Source organism: Poecilia reticulata, linkage group LG6, assembly GCF_000633615.1.
Source record: "Poecilia reticulata strain Guanapo linkage group LG6, Guppy_female_1.0+MT, whole genome shotgun sequence".
Taxonomy (NCBI): domain Eukaryota; kingdom Metazoa; phylum Chordata; class Actinopteri; order Cyprinodontiformes; family Poeciliidae; genus Poecilia; species Poecilia reticulata.
In genome coordinates, this window is record NC_024336.1 from 6,296,569 (window position 1) to 6,320,995 (window position 24,427).

Here is a 24,427-nt window from a genome sequence, read left to right on the forward strand (position 1 = left end):
GTTGTTGTTCTTTCGACGGTCACCCTGTCGTCATTCTGGAAATTGTCCGGTTAAATAACGTCTAATGTAGTCGGACGGTGGTTATGTTTTAGTGTTAAAGCTAAACAAACGAGGGCGACACAATGAAATAATTATGGGATGTTTTACCTCATTGAGACGACAGCATAAGAAGACAGGTATGAGTGTCTCGAATGGCCTTTATGAAGCAAGTTGTGCTAAGCTAGTATCTTTTATAGCTTTTTTTTCTCCCGATAAAAGCGACAAATTCTCAAACACTAGTTTCACTACCTTACCATTTCGTCATTATTGCCTCATTTCTGTTTTCGTTTTCTGCTTTTTCCCCCCCCCCTATCTGTGCTTCTTTGTTGTCCATTTGCAGGTTAATGACAGTACGTGTAGATCTAGTATTTCATCGGAAGGTGTCTGTCTTCTTCCTCTGACACAATATGAATCATAGATTGGCCCCAAATATCTGGGTGAAAATAGACAGAGCATCTTCTATGTGTCAGACTCATTCTCGCAGGTCAGCGGCTTTACTGCTCTTGTTTGGTACCTCCTCCTGTAGGATCCATGTGCAACAACCTGTTGGCTACCTCAACCTGAGGCACTTCCATCATCTGAAGACTAGAGGCAGGAAGGCATGGATCTTTAAAGCCAGCCAGATTAGGCAGCGACTTGGACTCCACACCAGCTCCCTGTGTTTGAATACTTCAGCTTCCAGGTGGTCTGCGGGTCTGAGCCAGCACATGTCGCGGGTCAGGAGTACTTTGGACACAGTTTCCAAGGCTGTAAGTGGGACGCATACACAGCTTCTGTCCAAAATCTCTCGCCTCAAACCAAAGGAACAGAAACAGCTCTTGGCCAGTGTTGAATCTACAGCAAAACTTGAGGAAAAAACAATCACCGCCACTCCTTCTCCCACTGTATCCACTACACCCAGTTCTTCTGCACACACTGGCCTCTCTACTTCTGCAGCTGCATTTGATGGGAGGACCACTGCTTCCACTACTCCCGCTGGTTCTGCTCAGGTGACTGTCACCCCTGCGATCGTCACTATGCGTGACGTTAGTAATAAAAAGCTGAGACGAGCTGCTCCCACCGTCAAAGCTACTAAAAAACAGCAGGAAGAGGAGGAGCTTCCTGCACCTCAGAGTAACAATGGGTACAAAATCACTACTTCCAAAGAAACTCCAGGACTTTTCCATCCCAGTGCATTTTCAGCCAACCTAGATGAGACCTACAGCTACTTGTCTCATCACATCAACTCTTACTTTGGCAGCGCAGCAAAGACTCAGAACGAGAAAGGCGACAATATCGACAACAACCCACCTCCCTATCAGCCTCAGCAACACTCCGACCTCGTACCTGTGTCCGATAAAGCCGGCCGCGCCGCTCCCATCACCCCGCCGTCCTCCAAGAAGAGTTTGGGACAGTACTTGTCCTATTCTGCTCCCACTGTGCAGGCATTTGTTGGGAACTACATTGCGCCTCTTGTCCCTAAATTCAGAGTGGGAGAGTCTAAAAGCACCGCGATGGAGGAGAAGAAACCTGAGGCTGTGATGGTGAAACCGACTGAAAGCCCGATTAGCAGAGAGCAGAGTGCTGCAGAGGAGAAAGCTAAGAAACTTCTGCTCCAACGGGAGAAGGTAGATCAACAACAACCATGTATTTTATGTACTGCACTGTTACTTGAGCAGGGTTCTTATGTTAAACTTTTGTGTGTTTGGAGTCAAGGATGAGATGCTGTGTATGTGTTAGGTTAGATATTTATCTATAGTTAAGTAGAATACGATGTCCATGCATGATGGTTGTGAGTATATTATTGCTGTTTACACAGTGTCTCCACCCCCCCATACCCTCCCATCACTCTGTAAGCCAGCTGGTGGTGTGCTTACATCGTCTCTCAGTTCTGAGAATATGTTTTCAAAAATAACTCCTCCCAGACATTCTGTACACATGCTGTAGATGTGAAAACACCAAACGGCTAGTTATAGCAAAGTGAAGCTAATAAGCTATGAATACATGAACTTCTTCATATATTAATTTAAATATTTTCTACTGAAAACAAAAAACAAATTTATTGGTAAACAATACAAAAGAAAGTTATTTTATTACAGGCCACAATTTTAATTAATGTGTTGTGATATCTATATAACACACCACAAAATCGAACTGTTTTTTTTTTGTTTGTTTTTTTTCCCCTCTCAGATCATAGCCAGGGTGAGTGTGGACAACCGCACCCGGGCTCTGGTCCAGGCTCTCCACAGAGCATCAGACGTCAGGGTCTACATCAGCAGGGTGGAGGACTTAAGTTACCACCTGCTGGAGTTTCCAGAGACCCGGGGTGTAGCAGTCAAGGTGAGGGAACAACAGTCCGTCTTCTTTTCTTCCTTGTTGGAGCCTGTCGATGCTTTCACAAATGTTTGTCTAGCACAGATTAGTCTGATTTGCTTTTAGGCTTAGTGACTGAACTCACAGTGTAATGTGACATTCATCTGTTCATCTTTTTGTGATTAAAGTGTAAATGAATATTATAACATTCACCATAGCTTTTTCTTATTAAACACAGATTTACTCTATTTTGTCTTGAAAGATAATAAGAAATGCCCAACTGATCTAAAATTGTATTGATTACTTTTGCTGCTATGTGAAGAGTTCCACTTGTTTAGATTCATTTCACTTTTTGCTGAACTGCAATGTGTCAAAACAAGTTTGCTGTTATTTTATATGCATACAATAATCATTAATGTTATCAGTTGTTAGTTCAGGTTGTCATTGGGAGAACATGAGAAATGGTCTATGGATGTTGTGATATGTCATTGTTAGGCCTGTCGATAAACAATAAATCAATTAATTGCACGATAAATTAAACCTATCGACCTCATTTTAATTATCGGCTTTATCGTCTCTTCCTGTCTTTTTTTTTTTCTGTTGATGACACTGAATGAAAAAAGGCTCAGCTCCGGTGCTCTCCACTGACCCTCCCTTCCTCATTTCCTTTGTGTAATGTCCAGCGCACACTACACGAGTTGTCAGCCGATTGTCGGCCCATTTTCAAAACCTGAGACACACATTAAATCACACACAGAAATCCTAGGTATAATGTTATGTATAATGGCCATGTGATGTCCAGCCACATGGGCACAAAATAATGGCTACAAGTCCAGTTAACTAATTTTAAAATCAGGCATTAATCAATGCTTTAMTAGAATCTACCTGTGATGCATGTGGCTAGAGTCAGCGTAAAGTCCTGACTGAATGAAAAGCATTATAACCTATTTAAGTCACGTTAACGAAGAACAGCTGAAAAGTTGCCGGGTTTATCAACTGCGTTAGCAATTTGGCTCCAACTCCTCCCCTGGTCATTTCTATAAACATTAATGTTGTTTCCACATATCATCTCTAATGTCTGCTGGACTTCGTGTTGCGATGTGTCAGCTGTTTTGGATTCCCCTCCATAATTTCCCCTCAGAAAGCACGGAGGAGAATCCYCGCTTTCTGATTGGCTACCTGTCACTTTCAGCGTTAAGCTCCCAGTCGGGGAAAAACCCTTATCTAGATTGGAGCCACAACGATCTACGAAACCACCAGCGACAATCTTAGATCGGCCAACAATCTAAGATTATCATAAGGGGAAAATAGGGGCAAAAAAACATGCAGTGTGAACTATTGCATTAGGTAGTCGGATGTGCCCATCTTTTCTATTTAAATCTAGTGATTACTGAAGGACAATGTAGTATACAGACTTCATAATCTGCACTCTTTTGTTTCAATGCAGTATTTATTTCCTCTTTGGCTTTATGTTGTTTAGTTTTTATTCAAGTACGTTTTTTGTTAATAGAGAATGTTAACTGAGAATCCATTTTAGTTTTGTTTTTGGTTGTTTTGTTTATTTAGTTTATTAGTTCCAGTGTTACGTGTTATTTTGAAAATAAAGTATATCTATCTATGGCAGGAAATCGCATGCATTATTAGTCATTTCCATTAAATCAGTCTTGAAACAATATTATCGTTTATCGCAATAATTTTTTAGACAATTAATCGCTCAGCAAAATTTGTTATCGTGACAGGCCTAGTCATTGTAATTTAAATGGAATCTTTGGGTGTACGTCAGGTTGTATTAACATAAAATTGGCTTCACCGCACTTTCTTGAACTGTAATTAGAGATGTATGATATTTCAAATGATAAATCTGGTTACATCATTTGAGATATGAAGCTGATTTTTTTTTTTTGTTAAAACGGCCTGCCATACTGGGTACTCATTGGAAGTGTATTTGTTTGGCCTTTTGAAGTGACTTAATTCTTCCTGGAGTAGATTTAACAAGGCGTCAACATTTTAGTCTATATTTACGTGATGGCACCACAAAGATCTGGGGCTATCATGATGTGGCTGTCCTGTTCCTTCTTCTATGTTTGACTTTGTATAACTTGTCCAACCATTTCTGTTCATATAACACCATAGTTGATGAACAACATTTTTTTGCTCTCTCTTCTTCTCCCCTTTCATGTTTGCCAGGAGAAGGTCATTCCTTGTCTGCTGCGTTTAGAGCAGGCCAACGACCCGGGCTTAAGGGCTGCAGTCAGAGAAGCTCTCGCCTTGGTTGGCTATCATAAGCCTGTAAAAGGCCGTGGGATACGAATCTTGTCCATAGACGGAGGAGGTTTACGGTACAGATTTAGCTCTTTTTCTCCTTCTCCTTGCTGCTGAATATGTGTCATGCATCAAATAGTGTCCCAAATCACTAAATATTCAACTGTCCAGTCAGTGCTTTCTGTTTGAATAGACCTTCTGCTCCTGTGTGTCTGACATTTATTCCTTCAGGGGAGTTCTTGCCCTTCAGACCTTACAGAAGCTGGAAGCCCTGACCGGCAAACCCATCCATGAACTGTTTGACTATATTTGTGGTGTCAGCACAGGTATGTTGTCCTTTTTCCCCATTTCACCGCATTCAGACTGAAAGCATGTTGGTGGATTATGAAAGCAGAGTGCGACAATAAGAAGGGTACTAGCTGAACTGGCAGCGCAGATCGCTAAGTGACCCATTTTGTGGCTCGACTTTTGTTTAGACCTCAGTTTCCCCGACAGCAATGACCTCGATGTTTAAACGTGTTCAAACATTACATAAAGCAGTGACATGACTCTTCGCCACACAGCTGGATGTTAGGCCAGCATCAGTGTTATCCCGTTTGATGAATTGTATTTCACGCAGATTATTTGACAGGCTTATATTCTGTGAGCAAATCTCCAGAATGTTATTAAAAATTGCTGGAAAGATTAAAATTGTAAAATGTTTAACCGTTTTTAAATTGATCTACTATTGAGATAGTTTTACTGCGCTTTAGTAACTGAAAATGCCACAAGAGGGCGCTGTGGGCCTTTTTCAGACTCCTTCTACATAACGCAGCAGATTGAACACAAGCGTTTTATAAGCTGAGCAGTGTTTTTAAGGTTCTCTCAGCCTTAATCTCCAACAGTTGGAGGAGTTATTGTACTTGAAGATTTAATGCATGTTGACAAATAATAATGCGGTCTGTGTGCCAGATAGACTATGCTCATTTAAACCACATCTGCCCAGTTTGATTGCCCACATTATTCTTGTAGATCTAAATCTCTTCTCTCACAGTTACATTGTGCAATTTTAACTGTGTAAGTGAACATTTAGCTTGGTTGTTGTTCTTTATTTAGGATTAAACACGGAAGCTTTTTTTAATTATTATATACCAATCCAGCATCATATTTCAGTCTAGTCCTCTTTTTTTTTTTTTTTAATGGTTTTATGTGTTTTTACCTCAGGAGCTGTCATAGGGTTCATGCTGGGCGTGATCCAAATCCCTGTGAAAGAGTGCGATGATCTGTACCGGAGGCTGGGCTCAGACGTTTTCAAGCAGAACGTGATTTTAGGCACCGTGAAAATGGGCTGGAGCCACGCTTTCTATGACAGCGAGGCGTGGGAGAACATCCTCAAGTCAGTTTCACTGCTGTCGTTCATCGTTGAGTAAATATTGTTAGTTATTTAGAGTTAAAATGACACGGCAAACCATTCTTTTTTTCTTTTTTTTTTTCTTCTTTTTTTTAAATCTTCGCAAGTCATTGACACTGAAGAGCTGTGTTATTATTGATTGGCCATAAAATAAAATAAAAATATGGTGAGATGATTCCTAAATCAGTCACTGTAAATGTGGGTCTATAATCCAGTAAAAAGTATATATTATAATTCTTTTAACATGCAGTGCTGTACAAAGGGCTAGAGGCACCAATAACCTTGTATTTTTTTAATTCAAGAAGTCAAAATTGATCAAAAGTTCCCCCGTCTTTCTAAAGTCCTTTTAAAGTTCTTTTTTGACTCCTACAATTTTGTTAAGCATTTTCAGACTGCGTACTAAGACTATTTTCAAAGGAAAAGTGCAAGAACGCTATGTCATGCATTTTAAACTCTTCTATAATGCAACCTTGATTGGTGGGGGGTATCCAAAGTGAGATGAGCCTAGGTAGAACATTATTTTTCCCCTTATCCCGTGTCTGGTTATGTCACACTTTACACAAACAACTGTTAGATTAGCTGAGATTAACAAGTGTTAATCTCAGTTAGTTGGACATTAATGCAGAGGGATTTTGCCCCACTCTTGGAGGGAACTTGTTTTGGGTTGTCCTGCTTCATCTCAGGCTGATTGAACTCATGACCAGACATTTTCCTTTAGGAGTTGTTTGTGAGTTTATGGTTCCATCAGTTGTGGAATCGGCAAAAGAGCTCCAGACCATCATGCTACCATCATCATGGTTGATCTTCGTTTTCGAAAATGCTGTTTGTTTTTTCCCCCAGATGTTCCACCGTTGTTTCATCTATGTGCAGAATACTTTAACTATCAAGAGTAGCAATGAGAAAGTTATGAATAGTTTAAAAGACAACAAAAAACCCAGACTTGAATTAATAGGAACAATATATTGGCCAATATATGGAACCACAGCTCTAGAAGCCTAAAATTTTCTGGCTTTGGGACCTTTTTTTTTTTTTTGTTACTTTTTGAAATATATATTTTTAGTCTTCTTCCTGTTGTCACATAACATGAGGGATTTCTAAATTCTATAGTTTTTAGATTTGACAAGGGAGGCAATCACTTCTCCACATGGTTTGGTTTGAACACCTCTTTTCCTTTAGTATATGAAGTAATATGAAACAGTCATTTGAAAACTAGATTTCCTATTTACATTTCAGTGTGGGGAAAACCCCCCCCAGACAAAATCTATAATATAAGCTGAATCTGAAGAAAATTGACATGCTGTTATCCCCCTGTAGGGAGAAAGTGGGCTCCCATATCTTAGTGGAGACGTCAAGAAATCCTGATTGCCCCAAGGTGAGCTTTAGATCTTTTTATTCTTCTCTCCTGTTAGTCCTGCCTTCTTTTTTTTATTAGCTTCACCCTCAAAGAACCACCTCTGTTGTTGTTTTCTGAACCTACAGGTGGCAGCTGTGAGCACCATTGTGAACCAGGGGCTTCCTCTGAAGGCGCATGTCTTCAGGAACTACAACCTGCTGCCCGGGGTGCGCTCCCACTACCTAGGGGGCTGCCAGTACCAGCTGTGGCAGGCCATCCGTGCCACGTCAGCAGCCCCCGGGTACTTCCAGGAGTTCAAACTGGGAAATGATCTCCACCAGGTCAGATACATTAGCTAGCAGAGCAAATACCAGGTATTAATCTGTCGTGTTCCTTACAAGAAATCTACGATTATAGACATTCGGTTCTTTACTACCTGCACATTTGAGATGATTTCACATTTAATTGGCTCTACATTCACTCGGCGTGCATATGTTTAGTGGTCCCAGACAGTTTTAGCTGCTCGTAATTAGAAACAACATATTTCGTCCTGAAAAACCACTCGTGCTGCTTTTTATGCAAAGCAAATAATTACAGAAGCTGTTAAAAAATGTGCATGCATTAAGGCAGAGATGTCTCTTTCCTCGCTGTGCACCACATCCTCTGTTGGCTGACCTTTTCTTGGTTTCTTTGACTTCTTGTTCCTGTGAAGGTTCAATTTTAGCAATCGTTCATTTCAAATTCATCCTGTATACAGTATTCTTCATCTGTGCGACAACGCAGCAGTCCTCTGCTACACACTACAGAATTCATTGTCGGGCTGCCGAATTAAAATGCTTTGAGCATTCACGGCTGAGGATGAAGAAATGGAAGGATTTTAAGCAGCCTAATGAGAAAAATCCTCTGCACAGTAAGAGGGAAGCAGGAACTCTGTTTTTTTTTTGTTTTTTTTTTCCTTACAGTGTTTATTTCCAGTCAGCTACATTTTTACTGGAGAGTGAGGCAGCAGAGTCGTTGTGAGGAACACTTAAATCCATCATCTGCAGCAAAGTGGGATGCATTAGCCAACAGAAACCTAACGAAGCACCTTTCTACTTCAGCATTTTACTGATCAATATGTGCTCCTCCTTCACTCTGAGCTCAGGCAGAACATGGGGATGATGTTTGTTAAAAAAAAAAAAAAACACCAGAAAGGACCAGTAAAGCTACTGCCTTAATGTGTTCAAAATTGTACTCATAAGTTGTTGCAATTACAGATAAAAAGCACACAGAGGCAAAAATCACTGTTTTCAGCTCCTCATCCGACTGTCATTCACAATATAGATGTAATCGTTGCATCAAAGGCCATAACGAGCTTCAGCGAGCTTCGACACTTCTAATTGGAAGCTGGGTTTCTCCGTATATGTGAATTGGCAAATGCAGGGGTGAGAGAATGAAAGAGACTCGTTGATGAAAACCCACCTATAGCAGGAGATTTCCCCAGCATTCCATCTTCCAGGTTTTCCTCTACTTTGAGCTGCATAATTTATCCCGACCGCTACGTCCCCCTGCTCACACACACCAGCAATTTGCCTGCTGCATTTGCTTTGTCGGAACGAAGAGACTGTCTAATTGTGGAATCACTTTTACAAACTCTGTTCGTTTACAGATGCCAAGAAACCTCACACTTAGTGAGGTTGAGGCGGCGTCAGTAGTTCAGACCACGTGCAACATATCCGACACGTAAAATTAGTTCATTGGTTGTCACTCAGACTTTAGTCCAATAAATCATAAGAAAATATTTGAAAGTTCCGATTCACATTCTCTGTGTGTGGGTTTGTAATTGAAGCATACACTGTTTTATTTCAGCTTTAATCTGAAGTAGAAGCAACAGAGGCTTAGAGATTTGTAAAATAGCTTTCTCATTAATGCTGTTATTGTTTTTGATGAGTAGTTAGGGATTTCTCTTGGACCCCATCTGAAAACAATGTTTGTTCATTAAAGCAAAGAAGCTAAGAGAGAAGAGTTACTGCAGGTAAGATAGTTATGTCATTTTCTCTTAACAGCACATAGCTTTGAAACTATAAACCACCTCTTTAAATTTTAGATTTAATGCTAGTCAGTGAATAACATTCTCAGAGTAAAACACATTTGTAGTTATATCAATGGTTTCCACAGTTTAGTATCCATATTCATGTCCGTCCAGCTTTAAATGCCATCCAGTCGGATGACTTTATTTACTGGCTACTTGAAGCCATTGACGAACACAACATGCTTTCAGTATGATGTCAGGATTCCCTAGAGAGACAGTCATCTCAGTCTTTCCCATTACCACCCACAGACTTTTTCTTCTAATTCAAGCCCCAAACAATCACCCCGTTGTGCGGGCGAGCGCCGGAGTCGGTATGCCGTGCGCAGACGGCCAACCGTCGGAAATCTCTTGCCTTGCGTCTGAAGCGAGTCGACGGTTTGTTGGCGTTTCTGCGAGCCTGCAGGCTCATATGTAAATCAGATGGAGCCTCAGCTGTAGTTTCCGATCAGTGACGATGGAGAAATTGTAACTTGGGGCGAGACTTTTGAAGCAGAGCAGCTGTGGCATTATCAAAGCCTCGCCCTCTGATGCCGTTTCCTCAGAAGGGATGCTTTCTGTAGGGATAAGGACGGAAAAGAGTGATGAAAACGAGGTGATGAAAGGAAGGAGGAGGACTATGTTTCACATCAAGTCTTTCAGTTATCGCAGCCCTAAATAACACAGAAGTACAAGACCTCAGGCTCTTCACAAAGGACGCTACGGCATGCGTGGAATGGAAGGACCCAGTTGTTCCGCCTAGTTACCATGGTATCTGTTGAGGCGACGGAAAGGAATGGGGGAAGATTGTTTTGTGCCCATCTTTGCCAGCATTTGGCAAAAGAAAAAAAAAAAAGGCATTAAACAAGTGACCACTGACACCCCCCAGAGCGACCTGATGAGAGCCCCAGCAGGCCACCATGCTCTGCAGAAAGACTTTACACAGCTGTAAATGGACTAGGTCAGATCGCTGCTCTCATTTTTTTCCACTAATGAAGAGCAAATTTTAAACATTAGCTCAAGAAGACATTAAATCTGGCTGCTGAAAGAAGAGAGTGTTACATAATCAACTTTTCTAAAAGGCCAGCTGAAGAAATCGCAACCTTTTTGGAGCTGTTTTCTCTCTCTCTCTGTCTCTCTCTCTCTGTCTCTCTCTCTCTCTTTCTCTGTCTCTCTCTCTCGCCTTTCAGTGTGAATCTTTTGTTAATAAATTACACATTCAGCCCCACAGTGAGGAGAGCAGGGATGTAAAATTCAGGAACAGTAACACAGGATCCTTCTGGAAGCTGTTATGTCTTAGCTGTCCCTCTGTAATAATCTTTAAAAGCTTGGCTTTGAGGACAGAGCTTAAACAAGTTTGTGCCCAAAGGAAAAAAAAAATGGACTTACAGAAAAAGCTATAGGAGGTTTTAATGCTATCAAGCAGACCTTCATCTGATTAAATTTCACACAGAGTGCTTTTGGATTATGTTAATTACTGTTGAACCTTTGGGATACATGGGGTGAATGTACAGTGCATTGCAAAAAATATTTCCAGCCCTTAAATCCCGTCGCATTTCAACTACAAGCTTAATTGTTTTTCATTAGGATTTTATTTGTTAGGTCAATGTAGCGTTAGATAGATTTACGGCCCAAGTCTGACCCAAAATTTGGACCGAGTCGGACTGAAATGATTTGTTTGATGGTCGGGTCGGGCTTCTGTGGCGCGTTTAATAAGACTACAATATGCACAGTACAGAAAAGCTAAACGAGAACATATAAACGAAAATGTAAAGATGGAAACATGGGCTTTAATAATTTCAACTAATAATCTAAAAGGTGTGCCACGCATACTGTATGTATTCAAATACCTTCAATTAAAATTGAGTGCAAACGATTGCCTTCAGAAAGCTTGTTTGGTAAATAATGCTCACCGGTGTGTGATTTGATCTCAGTACAAATCCACCTCTTTTCTAATGATCTCTGAGGTTTGCTGGAGCACATCAGTGGTTAAACAGCATCGTGAAGACCAAACTGAGAGGTTATGGGTAAATTGGTGGGGAATTAGTTTGATTCTGAAACAATATTGTGAACTTTTAACGTCTCCTGGAGCGCGGCGGTTCAAAAGTGTGGCGTAAACTGAAATCTACCAAGACGTGACTGTACACATAAACTGACAGGCTGGACAAGGAGACGTCTACGCCTCGGGTCAATTATGTAACTGCTAGTTGTACTCTACAAATCTGGCTACAATGAGAAGAGCGGATGTAAATGCATGCGGATGTTTTTGCTCGTGTTCAGACACATGTTTGTGGATTAGACTGGTTGGCTGATTATGCAGACACTCTGCTGTTTAATAGCTCTTGCAAATCTTCCCAAATCTTCTACTCTGACAGTACATCAAGCAATGAGGAGACAGATTTTTTTTTTTTTTACAGCTGTGCCTCCAGATGTAATTCTCCAGGATAGTCCACAGCTTTAAATCTTCAGTTTGAAGTTTTATTAAGATCCAAATCTGTGCTCAATATGAGAAGAGCATGGAATTAAATTTATATTGTAAAGTAGGCAATCATTACATGAGCTCCATGCTGTTATGGAGTGAGGACATAAAGGAGCAACTGAGCCAAATCAATCTGAATCACTCCACAGATTTTCAGTTCGAGCTGAATGAGCACAGCCGGCAAATCTGATTAATCGTTTAATCAGAAGGTGTTTGTGAATTCAGAGAATGTCTAGGAAAGAGCCTGTCTCACTTACTGTGTCTCCCTGAGGCAAAGTTGAAACATCTACACATGGATTCCTCCTCTGTTTAGGGCTTGAGAGGATGATTTGAACCTTACCATGACCTTTGGCGCCTGTGGAGCTAAAGGCCAAATGGAGAACCGGTCGGTGTAATTACATAATATGGCATGAAGACCTCTCACTTGACCTGTCCACCACATTGGAATGATACTCTTACAGATTCTGCTCTCATCTTTGCTTTTCACAATGGAGTCTTTCATTGTGGGTTGGATTCCACTTGACGAGGGGAATTTCCTAAAGTCTCAGTTTTTTTTCTTTCTGATTACATACAAATACACCAGGATTGGGAATCTTAAGAAACCCTATGATTCAGTTACCACTCAGAGGGCTATGATGCGATTACAAATGGATTATTAACGTAACAAGGTTCCTTCTCCTCCTTGCACCGAAATAACACAACAGCCAACAATCACATTCTAATAATGTAGAGCCAAAGACACTTCAGTTGAGCGAAAAAGAAGAAGAAATACCTCAGACAATAAAATTCACAAAACCAGCATCTCTGACAGAAATGCTTATGGACCTCAGCACATTTCGAACTAACATTGACGGCTGACCTTATTCACAGGTAAAACGGCGAAGCCTGCTTCTCTTACCTTATTCGACATTCCTCTGCTACTTGCAGTTATAATTCATTTAAAGCTGTATTTGTTGGACTCTCAATCACTCTTCTCTATTGGAGAATGCAACATTTTGTTCGTAGTGATTGTCACGACTTTGTTCTCGTCTAAGTGTCGTTAATACCCCGAGTCCGTAGTTCTGAACAATCTTAGAAGGTCACTGCTTCAAACTTTTTCTGGGCTATGGTGAAGCATTGAGATCATTTGCTCAATTGTCCTTTGGCGAAAGGTAGCAGGCTAATGTTAGCTGTTTTATTTCCACCTGTGGGACGAACCGTGAAAAATAGTTTCTGATGTATGTTCTGAATATTTCAGATTATTTTTACAAAGCTTGAATTTGGCTCAAGACATATTTTCCTCTTCAGCGGGCATTGGGTGAGAGGTGGAGCACTTCCTTGATGGGTTGTTCATCTGTGACAGGGCAACATGAACACACACACCCTAGGGTCAATTTTAAGAAGCCAATTACCCAACATGCATGTTTTGGGAGTGTGAGTACCCACAAGGGAGAACATGTAAAGTCCATTTAAAAAGACCTGCAGCCATGACTTGAGCCATGGATCTTGCTGCTTATTAGTTTTATGGCCCAACAGTAATTTTAATAACGAGTTTGAGCAACAGGAGAAGTTTATAAAACACCAGAGACCTCCACCAGCGTGCCAGAGAACCCACTCAGGTTGCTTCTTCAGCTCAGCTGTGTCTTATCTGGACAGCACTGCTTTACTCAGCTACAGACCAGACTGGGGTGGTCATTTTGTCATCTTGTTAAATTTTCCTGAAATCTGAGGGTAAGTAGAGTGTCATTGGAAATAAAACAGTCAAAAGTAAAGGGTCAGCTCACATTAAAACAACAATTTTATTACTACGCCACATGTAATGACATTGATTATTTCTTGCACAATAAAGTACAATAGAGACTATTTTGAACACTTAATTATCTACTACCAAATGAAAAAGAAGCCTTTTGTGTACAGCAGTCAGGTTGTGAAAGATATCAGTGGATGTCCAAGGCTTATGTAATGCTTCTCTAATAATCCCCTAATTAACTATGAAAAAGGACTCTCATTTGTGGAGCTTCATTGTAAATCATGGCAGAGCTCATTGCCCTGTCCTGTCCCTGTCAAAGAAGCCCAGAGGAGGACGTATAATGACCACAGTCACTTGAGTGGAGCTGTGCCACACCAGACTCACAATGTAGTTTCACTTCATTAAGGCTTAAACAAAAGGTGTCTTCATCTTTCTCTTTTGGCTGCTAAGACAGGAGTTTACCCACACTTTAGAGTGAGCAAGATATTGAGAAATAGAAGCTGAGCGGAGAGGATAAAGTTTTCTGTCTCAGTTAATGTGAGCTGACATACTCAGGGCATGAAATTACTTTTTCTGATCGTGAAGATAGCACCTCTTTCTCATTCAGCTCAGGCCTTCAACTCTGAGGCAGCTTAAATGCACAATGAAGATAAGCTGCCCAAAATTAATGAGAACTGATAGATTTTTAACAGGAGCGCATGCGACATCATGCAGATGTTCAGGCGTTGCTCGTGGACATCTTGGCGGGGCAGGGCTTCAGATTTAACTGAGTTGATGATGAACTGATCTCCAAAAGGCATAGAGCTCAAAATGAAACATTATTTTCACAAACTGACTATCTGTGAATGATTTAACTAGTCGATTAATGCCTTGCTGGTGTTTGTGTTCCCACAGAGACTTTGTCTCTTTATTAGATTGTAGGGAACTGCAGCTTTCACACAGTCACAGCAAGAAAAGGTCATAAAATGCAAATTTCTAGGTTTTATGAATTATCTTAAAACCTTATTTCAACAGTCAACAGCCATTAGCTTCTCTGAAAAGAAATAATGACATTAGAAAAAAAAATCACACTGGCAAATGATGGTTTAGTAAGTTAGTAAACTTTATTTGTATAGCACCTTTTACAAGTCAGAATCCCCTAGGCGCTTTAGAAGACGACTTGGTGGAGTTTACATTGACATGCGGAAGATGAACCAAACTTTTTGTTTGTCAACAGCTTGTTGGAGCATAACGACTATAAATATTGCCTTTGTCTATTTGTCTTCCTCTAAATGCCATAGCAGTCGTGTCCATTTTGAAGTCTTATACCTGCTGTAATTATTGATAAATGAAACATTACAGCACTTTTGTCTTAGGTGTAGACCTTCCATTAGAGACAAAAACAAATGTATGTTCAGTTTTAGTTTTGATATTTATTGATGCGTCCATTGAACAAACAGTGGAAAAAATAGTAAAACTAACATTCCCAACCATACAGACCGTTTTGGGGTTTTTAAAACATTAATTATTGTGACAACGATGAATCAAAGTTTTTATCATGATTAGACATTTAAAATGATAAATGATGCCTTATACGATAAATGCCCTCCCCCCTTGATTTAGAAGGCCACAGGATAATCCCAGGCTTGCTTTGATCCTCTTGAGCAATAACTACCAGCTTCCTACAAAAAGCGAGATATGCAATCAAAACAAAGCACTGGGTGTTTCAGGAAGCTGCATTTCAAAGTTGGAATTTCTCTCAATTTGATAGAAATTGAACCTCAAAGGGGCAACACATCCATCAGAGAGCATCGTCTGACGGGGTTGACCCTCCCAGGACTTCTATCTTGTGACACATGGCAAATTGCAGTTTGAGCAGCTTTGGTCCCGCAAATCCTTATAGATGGAAGCAACCTCTGCCTCGCGTCACGTTGCCACTTTCACAGGCAGCTGGAGTTTGAGAAATTTGCACGCACGGCTCATCTGTGGATCGCTGTTATAAAACGCATTGTTTCTAAATTCAGTGCAGAAAATCCAGCGAACAGATTTTTCTGCACCTTCCACGGTGGTTTGGTATCCGTAAAGCTGACTTGTTACTTCTTGCAATGGAGGCAACATTCGACCATGAATGCCGTAATGTTGCTTGCCTTGGCACATGGTGTGAAACGAGCCACTGTTCCTCTGAAGCTGCCCTCCGGCCATCAGCACGGAGAGGCCATAACTGGACCCGAGCTGCTGCCTTAATTGACACAGAGTTCAGAAAATGGAGCCTCACACAGCGCGAGTTAGCGATAAGAAAACTGCTTAGTTGTTTTGTTTCCAGCTGGGCTTGCCTGGTGCCCGCTGCAGTAAGTCACGCTTTAGTCTCCATCAGGAGCATTTCCAATCCAAGCGTTTTCCCCCTTTCCTCCAATTTCTTTCTGTCTTTCTTTGCCAGGCGAGCTGCCGCTGCTGCATAATGATGTGCTTTGGACAAATGTCCACCTCAGCAGTTCTGCTGTGCTTTGTGGCAGAGTTAAGCCCTCTTTGTGGGACTTTTCTCTATCGGCCTGTTAGACCAATTCGCTGTCACACTGGTTTGCTTTAGAAGTGTTGGCTAATGTGTAGGTTTACTCAGAAATGACTCACGCAGTACATTTTGAAAGGAATGATTCCATCAACTTCTAAGATGTTGGATGTAATTTAAATTCAGAAAAAGAAACATACTCATCCTTTAGTGTATTTTTGAAAGTTTTTCTTTGTACAAAGACCAGAATATCATGAAACTAAGCAAAATACAATTCATAGGTTACATTTGAAGAAAAAAGAAGCACATTTTGACTCGCATAGGGACTGAAGTACATACAGGTCCCATTGTCCTCTGTATTTATTTGCATCGCTGGTAAATATGTTAGGTCTTTAAAAATAAATGAATTTTTATGGCATAATCAGCGTAATCTCGCACTAACAAATGTGCTGCAGGCACATATCACTAATTTTCCTCCTCAGCGTGCATGGCGGCAGAATTTACTTGAGCCTAGTCACTTTCCCAGCTTCTGAAGATGAGCACCTAATTTGCTTTATTGGCATTCTCTTTTGTCTTTCCCATCATAAGGTGTAAAAATTGGCCCCTGTGGCCCACGTCTAGACCCAAGGGAAACTGGAAGTTTTGCGTATCATTTCCTATTAAGAGATTAGATTTTTTTTTAAATGTTGGCTCAGTGTAATATTACAATGCAGTAAAATAGAAACAGATGCTCCATCAATATAAACTTAAAGGCCAAATCTCTGCAACATTTATACTACACTGATACTAATATATTGTATTTAAATAAGTCTTTACAAGGAGTGGAAGTAAGAGCAGAGTGAGCTCTAAAAGTATTTTCATTTTTCATATTGATTGGCTTAATGCAGGGTATTGAATGTACACTATAAGTCCATGGTAAATCAAAGCAGACATCGTTATGATGCATTATCTGTAATCATGAAAATGTTAACATGCAAACAGTAGCAAGTAATCCAAGACCCTTGTGTCTGGGACATGCTGACCATCCCCCATCTGCTATGCTGTTGCATGTTTATTTGATACTGTGTCCACTCTTAATGTCATCCATGCCATCTGTGCTGTTTTCCTGATATTTGTACTAATACAAGTGTCTTTTCAGGCAATTCAAATATGTTTTTCTACTTTCTATACTCTCTCAGATTTTCTGCAGATGTTTATGTGTGTTTTTGTTAGACCTTTAAACGACCTATGTTGACACACCCACATAATTATACACATCGACTCAAAGCAAGAATGCTCTTTCGAATCAAACATCCACGTATACCCAGTCACATGAGCAAGCTTTCTTCCCTTTGCTGTGTCCCCAGACACTAGGGGGCCCCTGCGGCTCCCCGCTACCCCCCGCCGGGCCTCTTTAATGAGGACTGGCCCTGGTGTGTTTGATCCCGCTGCCAGCTTGCAGCCCTGTGGCCCCATCAGCCTCATGCCTATTCAACAATCCCCACAGCCTCTACAGTGACTCCCCCCAGTGCCTTGGGTACAGTATGGATCCAAAGCAAAAGCTCTCCCGGGCGCCTGCTTGGTATCAAAGCTAGCTGAGATGAAAATGTGGAGAGGAGAAGGGATGAAAAAAAAAAAAAAAACTCAACAGTTTAGCTCTGTTTTTTGTAGATTTGCAAGCAACTCCTCAGCTGTACAGTGATGCTTATTTTTTTATTTTTTTTAAAGTGACTAAATAAAAAACAAGTCTCTTGACTTCAAGAATCTGCTTTTAGATTAAGTGGGTTTTACTTCTGATCGCCATGTGATATCCGGTCTCAAACACAGGACCTCTTGTGTTTTTGCTCAGGACGGAGGTCTGCTGATTAACAACCCAACAGCGCTCGCGATCCATGAGTGTAAGTGTTTGTGGCCCGACACGCCGCTGGAGTGTGTCGTGTCGCTCGGCACAGGACGCATCGAAACCACTGGCAAGACCAGTGCCACTTATACGAGCCTCAAAACGAAACTCGCCAACGTCATCAGCAGTGCCACAGATACCGAGGGTAGGTGACACAAAATGTCAGAAAAACAGATCTTAAGTTGGACAAAAATTTGAGTAACACTTTATTTTAAGGGGTGTGCATAAGACTGACATGACACTGTCAAAAACATGACATAACACCTGTCATGAACATAAAGAAGTCTTTATTAATGTTATTTACATTATTTACCGAATGACATTTCATGACAGCTGTCATAGACATTCATAAAGACTTCTTCATGTTCACGACAGGTGTTATGTCATGTGTATGACAGTGTCATGTCAGTCTCATTCACACCCCTTTAACTAAAGTGTTACCAAAATGTGAATGTACTGTAGCTTTATTGTCCGGACATTACGAGCTCTAGAATAAGAGAAATTATTTGTTGTTCTTTTCTTTTTTTGTATTGCAAAATTTTATTTGAAGACTAATGAATATTACAATGAGACCTCTTCAATTCTGTCTATTTCCAAAAGAATATAACAAAACCAAAATATTAAAGATTATAAAGGCTCTTTAGAGCTTTAAAGGGAACCTGTTGCCACACTACTGTTTTACTTTATGTATTGACTTGGGGGAGGTGAGTTGAAAATTAATTTTGAACACTGTATATTTTCCCTTCCACTTTCCAGTTACGCCCTTCTCTGCTCAGTCCTGTTGCGGGCATGTCAAGCTAAAGGGTTCTAAGAAGCATCTGGCCCACGATACAATTTCATAGATAGATTATTAATGGCTCACCAGTAGCTTTGTGGCGTTTACACCAATCACACTACATATCCCGTTATTCACCACAACAATTGCTCACAGCTCAAGCTGCACCTTTCCCGCATTGTCAAATCGTGACAAACCAAGTCAGCCTTGCGAGGTTCCCAAGTGCACATTTTGCTGATGAGTTTACTGAGTTTGCAGAGCACTGCTGACTTTAACACACAATCTGAAACTGTTTATAGAACCGCAGTGCAACAAGGTATAGCGAGACTGAGCGTTCCACGTGGCTTTAACCCTTAACGCATGAGACGATACCCCATCTCCACATTCAACCTGCTCAAAAACTCGACATGTTTGGCAGCGTGATATGCCTCTGAGAGCAACTGTTTTCTGTAAGGAAGGCAAAGCAGATGTGCACTTCCAATGTGTGATTCCACACCACAACATGAAAAAACAAATGCTTCTTGGAGAAAGCAAAACATCTCTGTGTTGAGACATTGCTGCCATTGTCGTGTTTTTTTTGTCAGGTTTTTCCCAGATTTTTCATAGATTAAATATATATGGCACTTGCTTGAATCGATTTATGTTTGTTACATTTCTTCCATCTGCTCCGATTTATTATTCTTGTTAAAACAAATTTATTTTACATTTTTGAGTGAATGTTAATCCTGTTTGACTGGGACATAGCCCATGTGTATATATATATATGTATTTTTTTTTTAATCTTTTTTTTTTTTGGGATAGCCCATAAAACTTCGGAAAAATACACTTAAGTTTGAGGTTGTATCAGGACAAAAAGTGAAAACATTGAAAGCTTTTAGCGCACTACGTTATGTGTGCAATGTCTAAAGTTAAAGATAGAAGACCATTAGGACATATGCACAAAACTCTCTTCCCCCTACAAATTTTGGTTTCTGAGTTCAGTGCTGAAAAAGGACTGCAGTTTATCTTTGTCCAAGATGGATCCCGCTGCGGCCCTGTGAGGCTGCAGCCTCTTAATGTCCTTATCACCTCTCGACATGGGCACTTCTGCCATGCCTAAATTTGGCTCACCCCGTCCCTGTTGATGCTGTGGTGCAGTGTGCGACCCAGTTGCTTCATTGCACTTTTTTTTTTCCCTCTATAAGAAATTACAAACTCATCTTGTCAGCTGGCTCTTTTTTTTTCCTGAGACCAGCCAATAAATTATAAAATATATAATCTGTCACAGATTTTTATTTATTCGTCTCTTTTTTTTAAGGTTTGTCTTCAAGGCCCCTGCTTAGTTCAGGTCAGATAAAACTAAACATGGCGTGATTACAGCCTGTTATGGTGCAGACTAACTTAATGGACAGCACAGTCCTGAGAGCAGTGTGGCAGCGCTCTGAATGTTAAACATGTCTTAGAAAGCTGACCTTGGGTCAGATTTCTCCTGAGACCACCGGTCACTCTTAACCCTTTACAAATTCTTTGTTGTGGTACTGGGAAGTGAAGGTGGGCTGTTTGTGAGCACATTAGGATGCTCGGAGTGTCCTCAGCTCTGCATAAGGAATCCTGGCTTGGAGCCAGTTGTAATGTTTATGGATACTCTTTGTATTTTGAGACCGATGCTTTTGTTCAAAATGTGCCATCGTTTATAGTCCGTGTTCTTTCTTAAAGGTCCCGCTCCGTGACTGCGGATGAAAATGTATTCTTTTAGGAGCGAGTGATGCGTGTTTATGTACTAAATAATATGCCACAGTGCCTTCCTTTTAACTTTTTCTGCTGATGGGAAACCCTGGTTGCTCTGTACTGTTTCACACAGCACTGTCTGATAAAATGTCAGCTTTGGTCTCGACTGGTCAGAGCACGTTTTTTTCACACCTCTGTTGTGTCACCTACGCGGCTTGTGGTAAACTGCACACAAGATTTCTTCTGACTCATTTCAATGATGGTATTCTCCTAGACACTTCCCATAAAGGCCAGCTTTGTGGACTGCACAAGCCCAATCCTGTCTGTTACCAATACCCGTCCTTGTGCCCTCATTTCTTTCCCCCATTTGTCTTTGTTTTCTTCCCATCTTTGTGTCCTACCGCCATTCCTCTCTTGTGTCACTCTATCTTGCTTGAGTCAGTTTCTCCCTTCCTTGTGCCTTTCCTTTCTTTACTTTCCATTGTCCCCTTTCCTTTCTTGTTCTTCCCTTTTCATTCATCCTTGTGTCTTCCTTTGTTCATTCTTTCCTTCCTGCCTTCCTGAAATGATTTGTATTAGGTCATCTTTAATTTTGCAGGAGCTTTAGGAGAGTCTGCTGATGCTTAGGATCTGCAGACCACCAACTCAACCTCACAATCGCAGCTCCATTCATGATTAAAGATTCTGTTTTAGGGCGTCGATAATCGAACAGTGTGAACCCGACTTGAGCAGCACTAATAATATATATAATAATAATATATATATAATATAACGGTATCGATTTGAACATTTTAATGATTGTTCTTGTTGACATGTTCCAAGCTGTCAGTGTAAGGTACTTACCCTAACCCTATCCCTAAAGTTCATACTAATGTACTTTGACTATTAATAGACAAACCCTTGCAAACTGAAGTGTTTGCTAATATTATTTTTTCAGGGTTAGACTTTTTAAGACTCTTCGATTGGTTTTGACAACTAAAATAAAGTCAAGAGAACTTTACACATGTCCTCCCAATAAACAGCAAGACTTTTGCAAAGCCTCGGAGGAGAGCAGCGGGTTGGATAATGGCTTCCTGACATTTGGGGTGGAAACACATGCAGAAATACGAACACAAATCTTTCTGGATCCATTAGGTGTGTTTACACAGTTTTTTTTTTCCTCCACTGCTTGTTTGCTTGAACTGAAAAGCTGTTGATTTTAAAACCAGTCATGCAGTGCAGACGGAGACGGCTATGGCAGATAAGTTGAGCATTTTCTCTTGGACCTACCTCAGGCTTTCAGCTCCAAGTGCTCACTCAGTGACACATCTAATTCTGTCACAGTCCTGACAGGCAGATTTTGGCTTCGCTTGCACTTTTTGCACCAAACACAGCTGTTGAATGTGTGCACATACCAAAGCTATTACTAGGTTAATTAGTGTGTGCTTACTAGCCTGTTAACTTGCGAGGCCTCACTCTGTGTGCTTCCACCCCCCCCCCCCCCCAGAGGTTCATGCCATGCTGGACGCCTTCCTCCCTCCCGACACCTACTTCCGCTTCAACCCCTTCGTGAACGAAGAAGTCCCCATGGACGAAAGCCGGCTTGAGAAGCTCAACCTGCTGCAGGCCGAGGGCCTCCGTTACCTGGAGAGGAACGAGGAGAAGCTGAGGAAGGTCGCTCGCCTCCTCACCCGAGAGAAAAGCTCCGTCCAGAGGGCGACCGAGTGGGCCAGGCTCAGGGCTGACATGTACAACGGCCTGTCGTCAAAGCTGTAGAAACAAAAGGAAGTGACTTTTCCCAGCCCAAATCCTCCACACAATCTACGTTTAACTTTATGTCATGTTACTGTGGTTACTGTAGCATAGTTAGTCTTTTTTTTACCAGTAGCTGTAAAAAAGAAAAACGGTGTGAGATGCATATAAAATGCCAAACGCCTTCTCTACTCACCAATACTTTGACAGATATTTCTACTGTTGATGTGCCAACAGCTCTAGCACGTCCCACATAAGCAATTTTCATTTACTGCCAACAACTTTGGCAGGGAGCAATTATCTGGTTACTACGTGTGTATCACTCATTAAGCGTGGTTTTTAAATTAACAATTGTGAAGTTTGAGGAAATCCTCAAATATGAATCAGAGCAACGCTGTCAATAAGATTTAGAGGCGCTGCGCCTGTTGACTTCCCTCCTTAAATTAGTGAAAGTGATATGAAGCCAAGGCCACTGGAGAGTTGGCTTCAATTAAAATAAAAACTTGAATATATTTAAAGCGTAGAAATTACAAAGCTTGATAGTTTTATGYSTGTTGGGTGTTATTTCTAAATTACACTAATATCCCTTGTTGCTTATTTGCAAAAGAATAATTAAGCTACTTCAGCACAGTCTCATATTGCAGTTGAATGAAGCGGCTGAAAAAAATAAAAAAATATTTACAACGTCGTATAATTTTAGGAGTTGTAATATTTCACGTGAGCACTTTTTAATTATTAGCTTTCTTTTTTAATGTTACCTGCCAATACTGATTTTTAGCTAATTCCAATTTCTCTTACAGTAGCTTAATTACCACCGTTTAAAGTATTTTTTTTAGGTTTCCAGCAATGAGCAGCTATTAAATATTGATATTTCATCAGCAGATGTTTCTTTAAAGTACACAAGCTTGTCAAACGTTGGTTAGCGTAATTTATTAGCGACTACTGTGGTAACCATTAGTAAACTGGCACTCTCTGTGTCTACTTCCTAAAAAAATTTATATGGTTACTTTAAAGTTTCCAAAAGGCTGCTATCATTTCCAAATGCGCCCTGTTCCATAACAGACTCAAGGGGATAAAGCCGAGCAGCTCCGTTCGTTGAGCACCACTTACCAACATCAACCGTCGTAGCAGCCTCCTCAGAAACTTTCCTTTCCTTTTGAACACCTTTTGTGCTACATCTGACTTCATTCTTCCCTCTGTAACAACTTCAACACCGAAGAGTGTTATGAGTCAAGGAACGGCTCGTTTCGTTATAACTGCAACTATCTCTCATTTTTGTGAAGGATAGTTGAGGTCCTATGCTGCAGGTGACATTTCCCAGCTATGGGTAAATTGTGTGTGTAACACAAATGGTAGATGAGGGTCAGCCTCAGCCATTACAAGTATTACAAATGTGTTTCTAATATAAATAAGATGCTATAGAGAGAATATAAATCACAGATGTGTTATTTAACAGAGATCCAAAGCATGTCTGTCATATTGTTGTGTTGTTTTAACTTTAGAGTATTTAAAGTAGTTTCAAACACTTTTCTATTGACTGTTTGGTTCTGCTTACATGTTGTGCTGTCTTCAGCTTGCCCTTTTTGCTTTGATGCCTCTCTCGCTTCTCATCTCATCGCAGTTTCTTCTCTCCCGTACTGTAATGTTTTCTAAAATGATGCGGCTTGTATATGAAGGATTGTATTAAAACAGATTTCTTTTTGTTCTGCTGTTATCGATTTGCCACAGTGGAAAAATGGGTCTCCTCTGTTTGCCGCTGTATAAGCAGCAGTCGTCCATTTCTAGACCCAACCAGGTCATGCACTGTGTAACCAATGGAGTCGCTCCCTGAGGGACCCTGAAGTAAGACGGCTACTGATATCGTCCTAATTGTTTTAATTTTACCGTCCATCTCGTGTTGGTCCAGTGTAAATACTGTTTGAGAATATAATTAAAACCCACCGCTGAACCATAATGCATCCCGCCTCCTCTAATTATTTGAAGATAAGCCGATTATGATCTGAGCAAAGCTGCAGTTTCATCCTGAGCTCGTGGATCGTCTCAGGAGAAATGTACGTATTAAGATCAAAATGTATGCTCATGGTTGGAGTGATACACCATCGCCCTTTAGATTCAAGATTCAAAGCACTTGTTCTGATTTGTCCAAACGCCACCCCAGTTGCATCCTGGTCCAAATAGTTTCTTTTTTTTTTCCCTGCCTTAACTCAAATGTGTGTTGTAGAGGCACGGGTGTGTTTGTCAGGGGAATGTAATTTCACTGCTCATCCCTGAGCTACCTG

At 40.8% G+C, this 24,427-nt stretch overlaps 1 protein-coding gene across 1 annotated transcript; it reads left to right on the top strand.

Annotated features, from left to right (window-relative positions):
* Nucleotides 1–24,104, top strand: LOC103465828 (calcium-independent phospholipase A2-gamma-like). Its single transcript, XM_008411004.2, has 10 exons — nt 1–176; nt 380–1,646; nt 2,209–2,358; nt 4,519–4,670; nt 4,825–4,919; nt 5,797–5,968; nt 7,298–7,355; nt 7,463–7,657; nt 17,885–18,080; nt 21,904–24,104. The coding sequence occupies exons 2-10, from the start codon at nt 447–449 to the stop codon at nt 22,170–22,172; spliced, it is 2,487 nt and encodes an 828-aa protein (XP_008409226.1). The 5' UTR covers nt 1–176; nt 380–446; the 3' UTR covers nt 22,173–24,104.
* Nucleotides 24,105–24,427: the final 323 nt, after the last annotated feature.

Coding starts and splice junctions, on each gene's coding strand:
- LOC103465828 (XM_008411004.2), top strand. CDS start 447: ATGAATCATAGATTGGCCCCAAATATCTGGGTGAAAATAGACAGAGCA. Junction 2,359..4,518: donor CCCGGGGTGTAGCAGTCAAG/GTGAGGGAACAA, acceptor CATGTTTGCCAG/GAGAAGGTCATTCCTTGTCT. Junction 4,671..4,824: donor ATAGACGGAGGAGGTTTACG/GTACAGATTTAG, acceptor TTATTCCTTCAG/GGGAGTTCTTGCCCTTCAGA.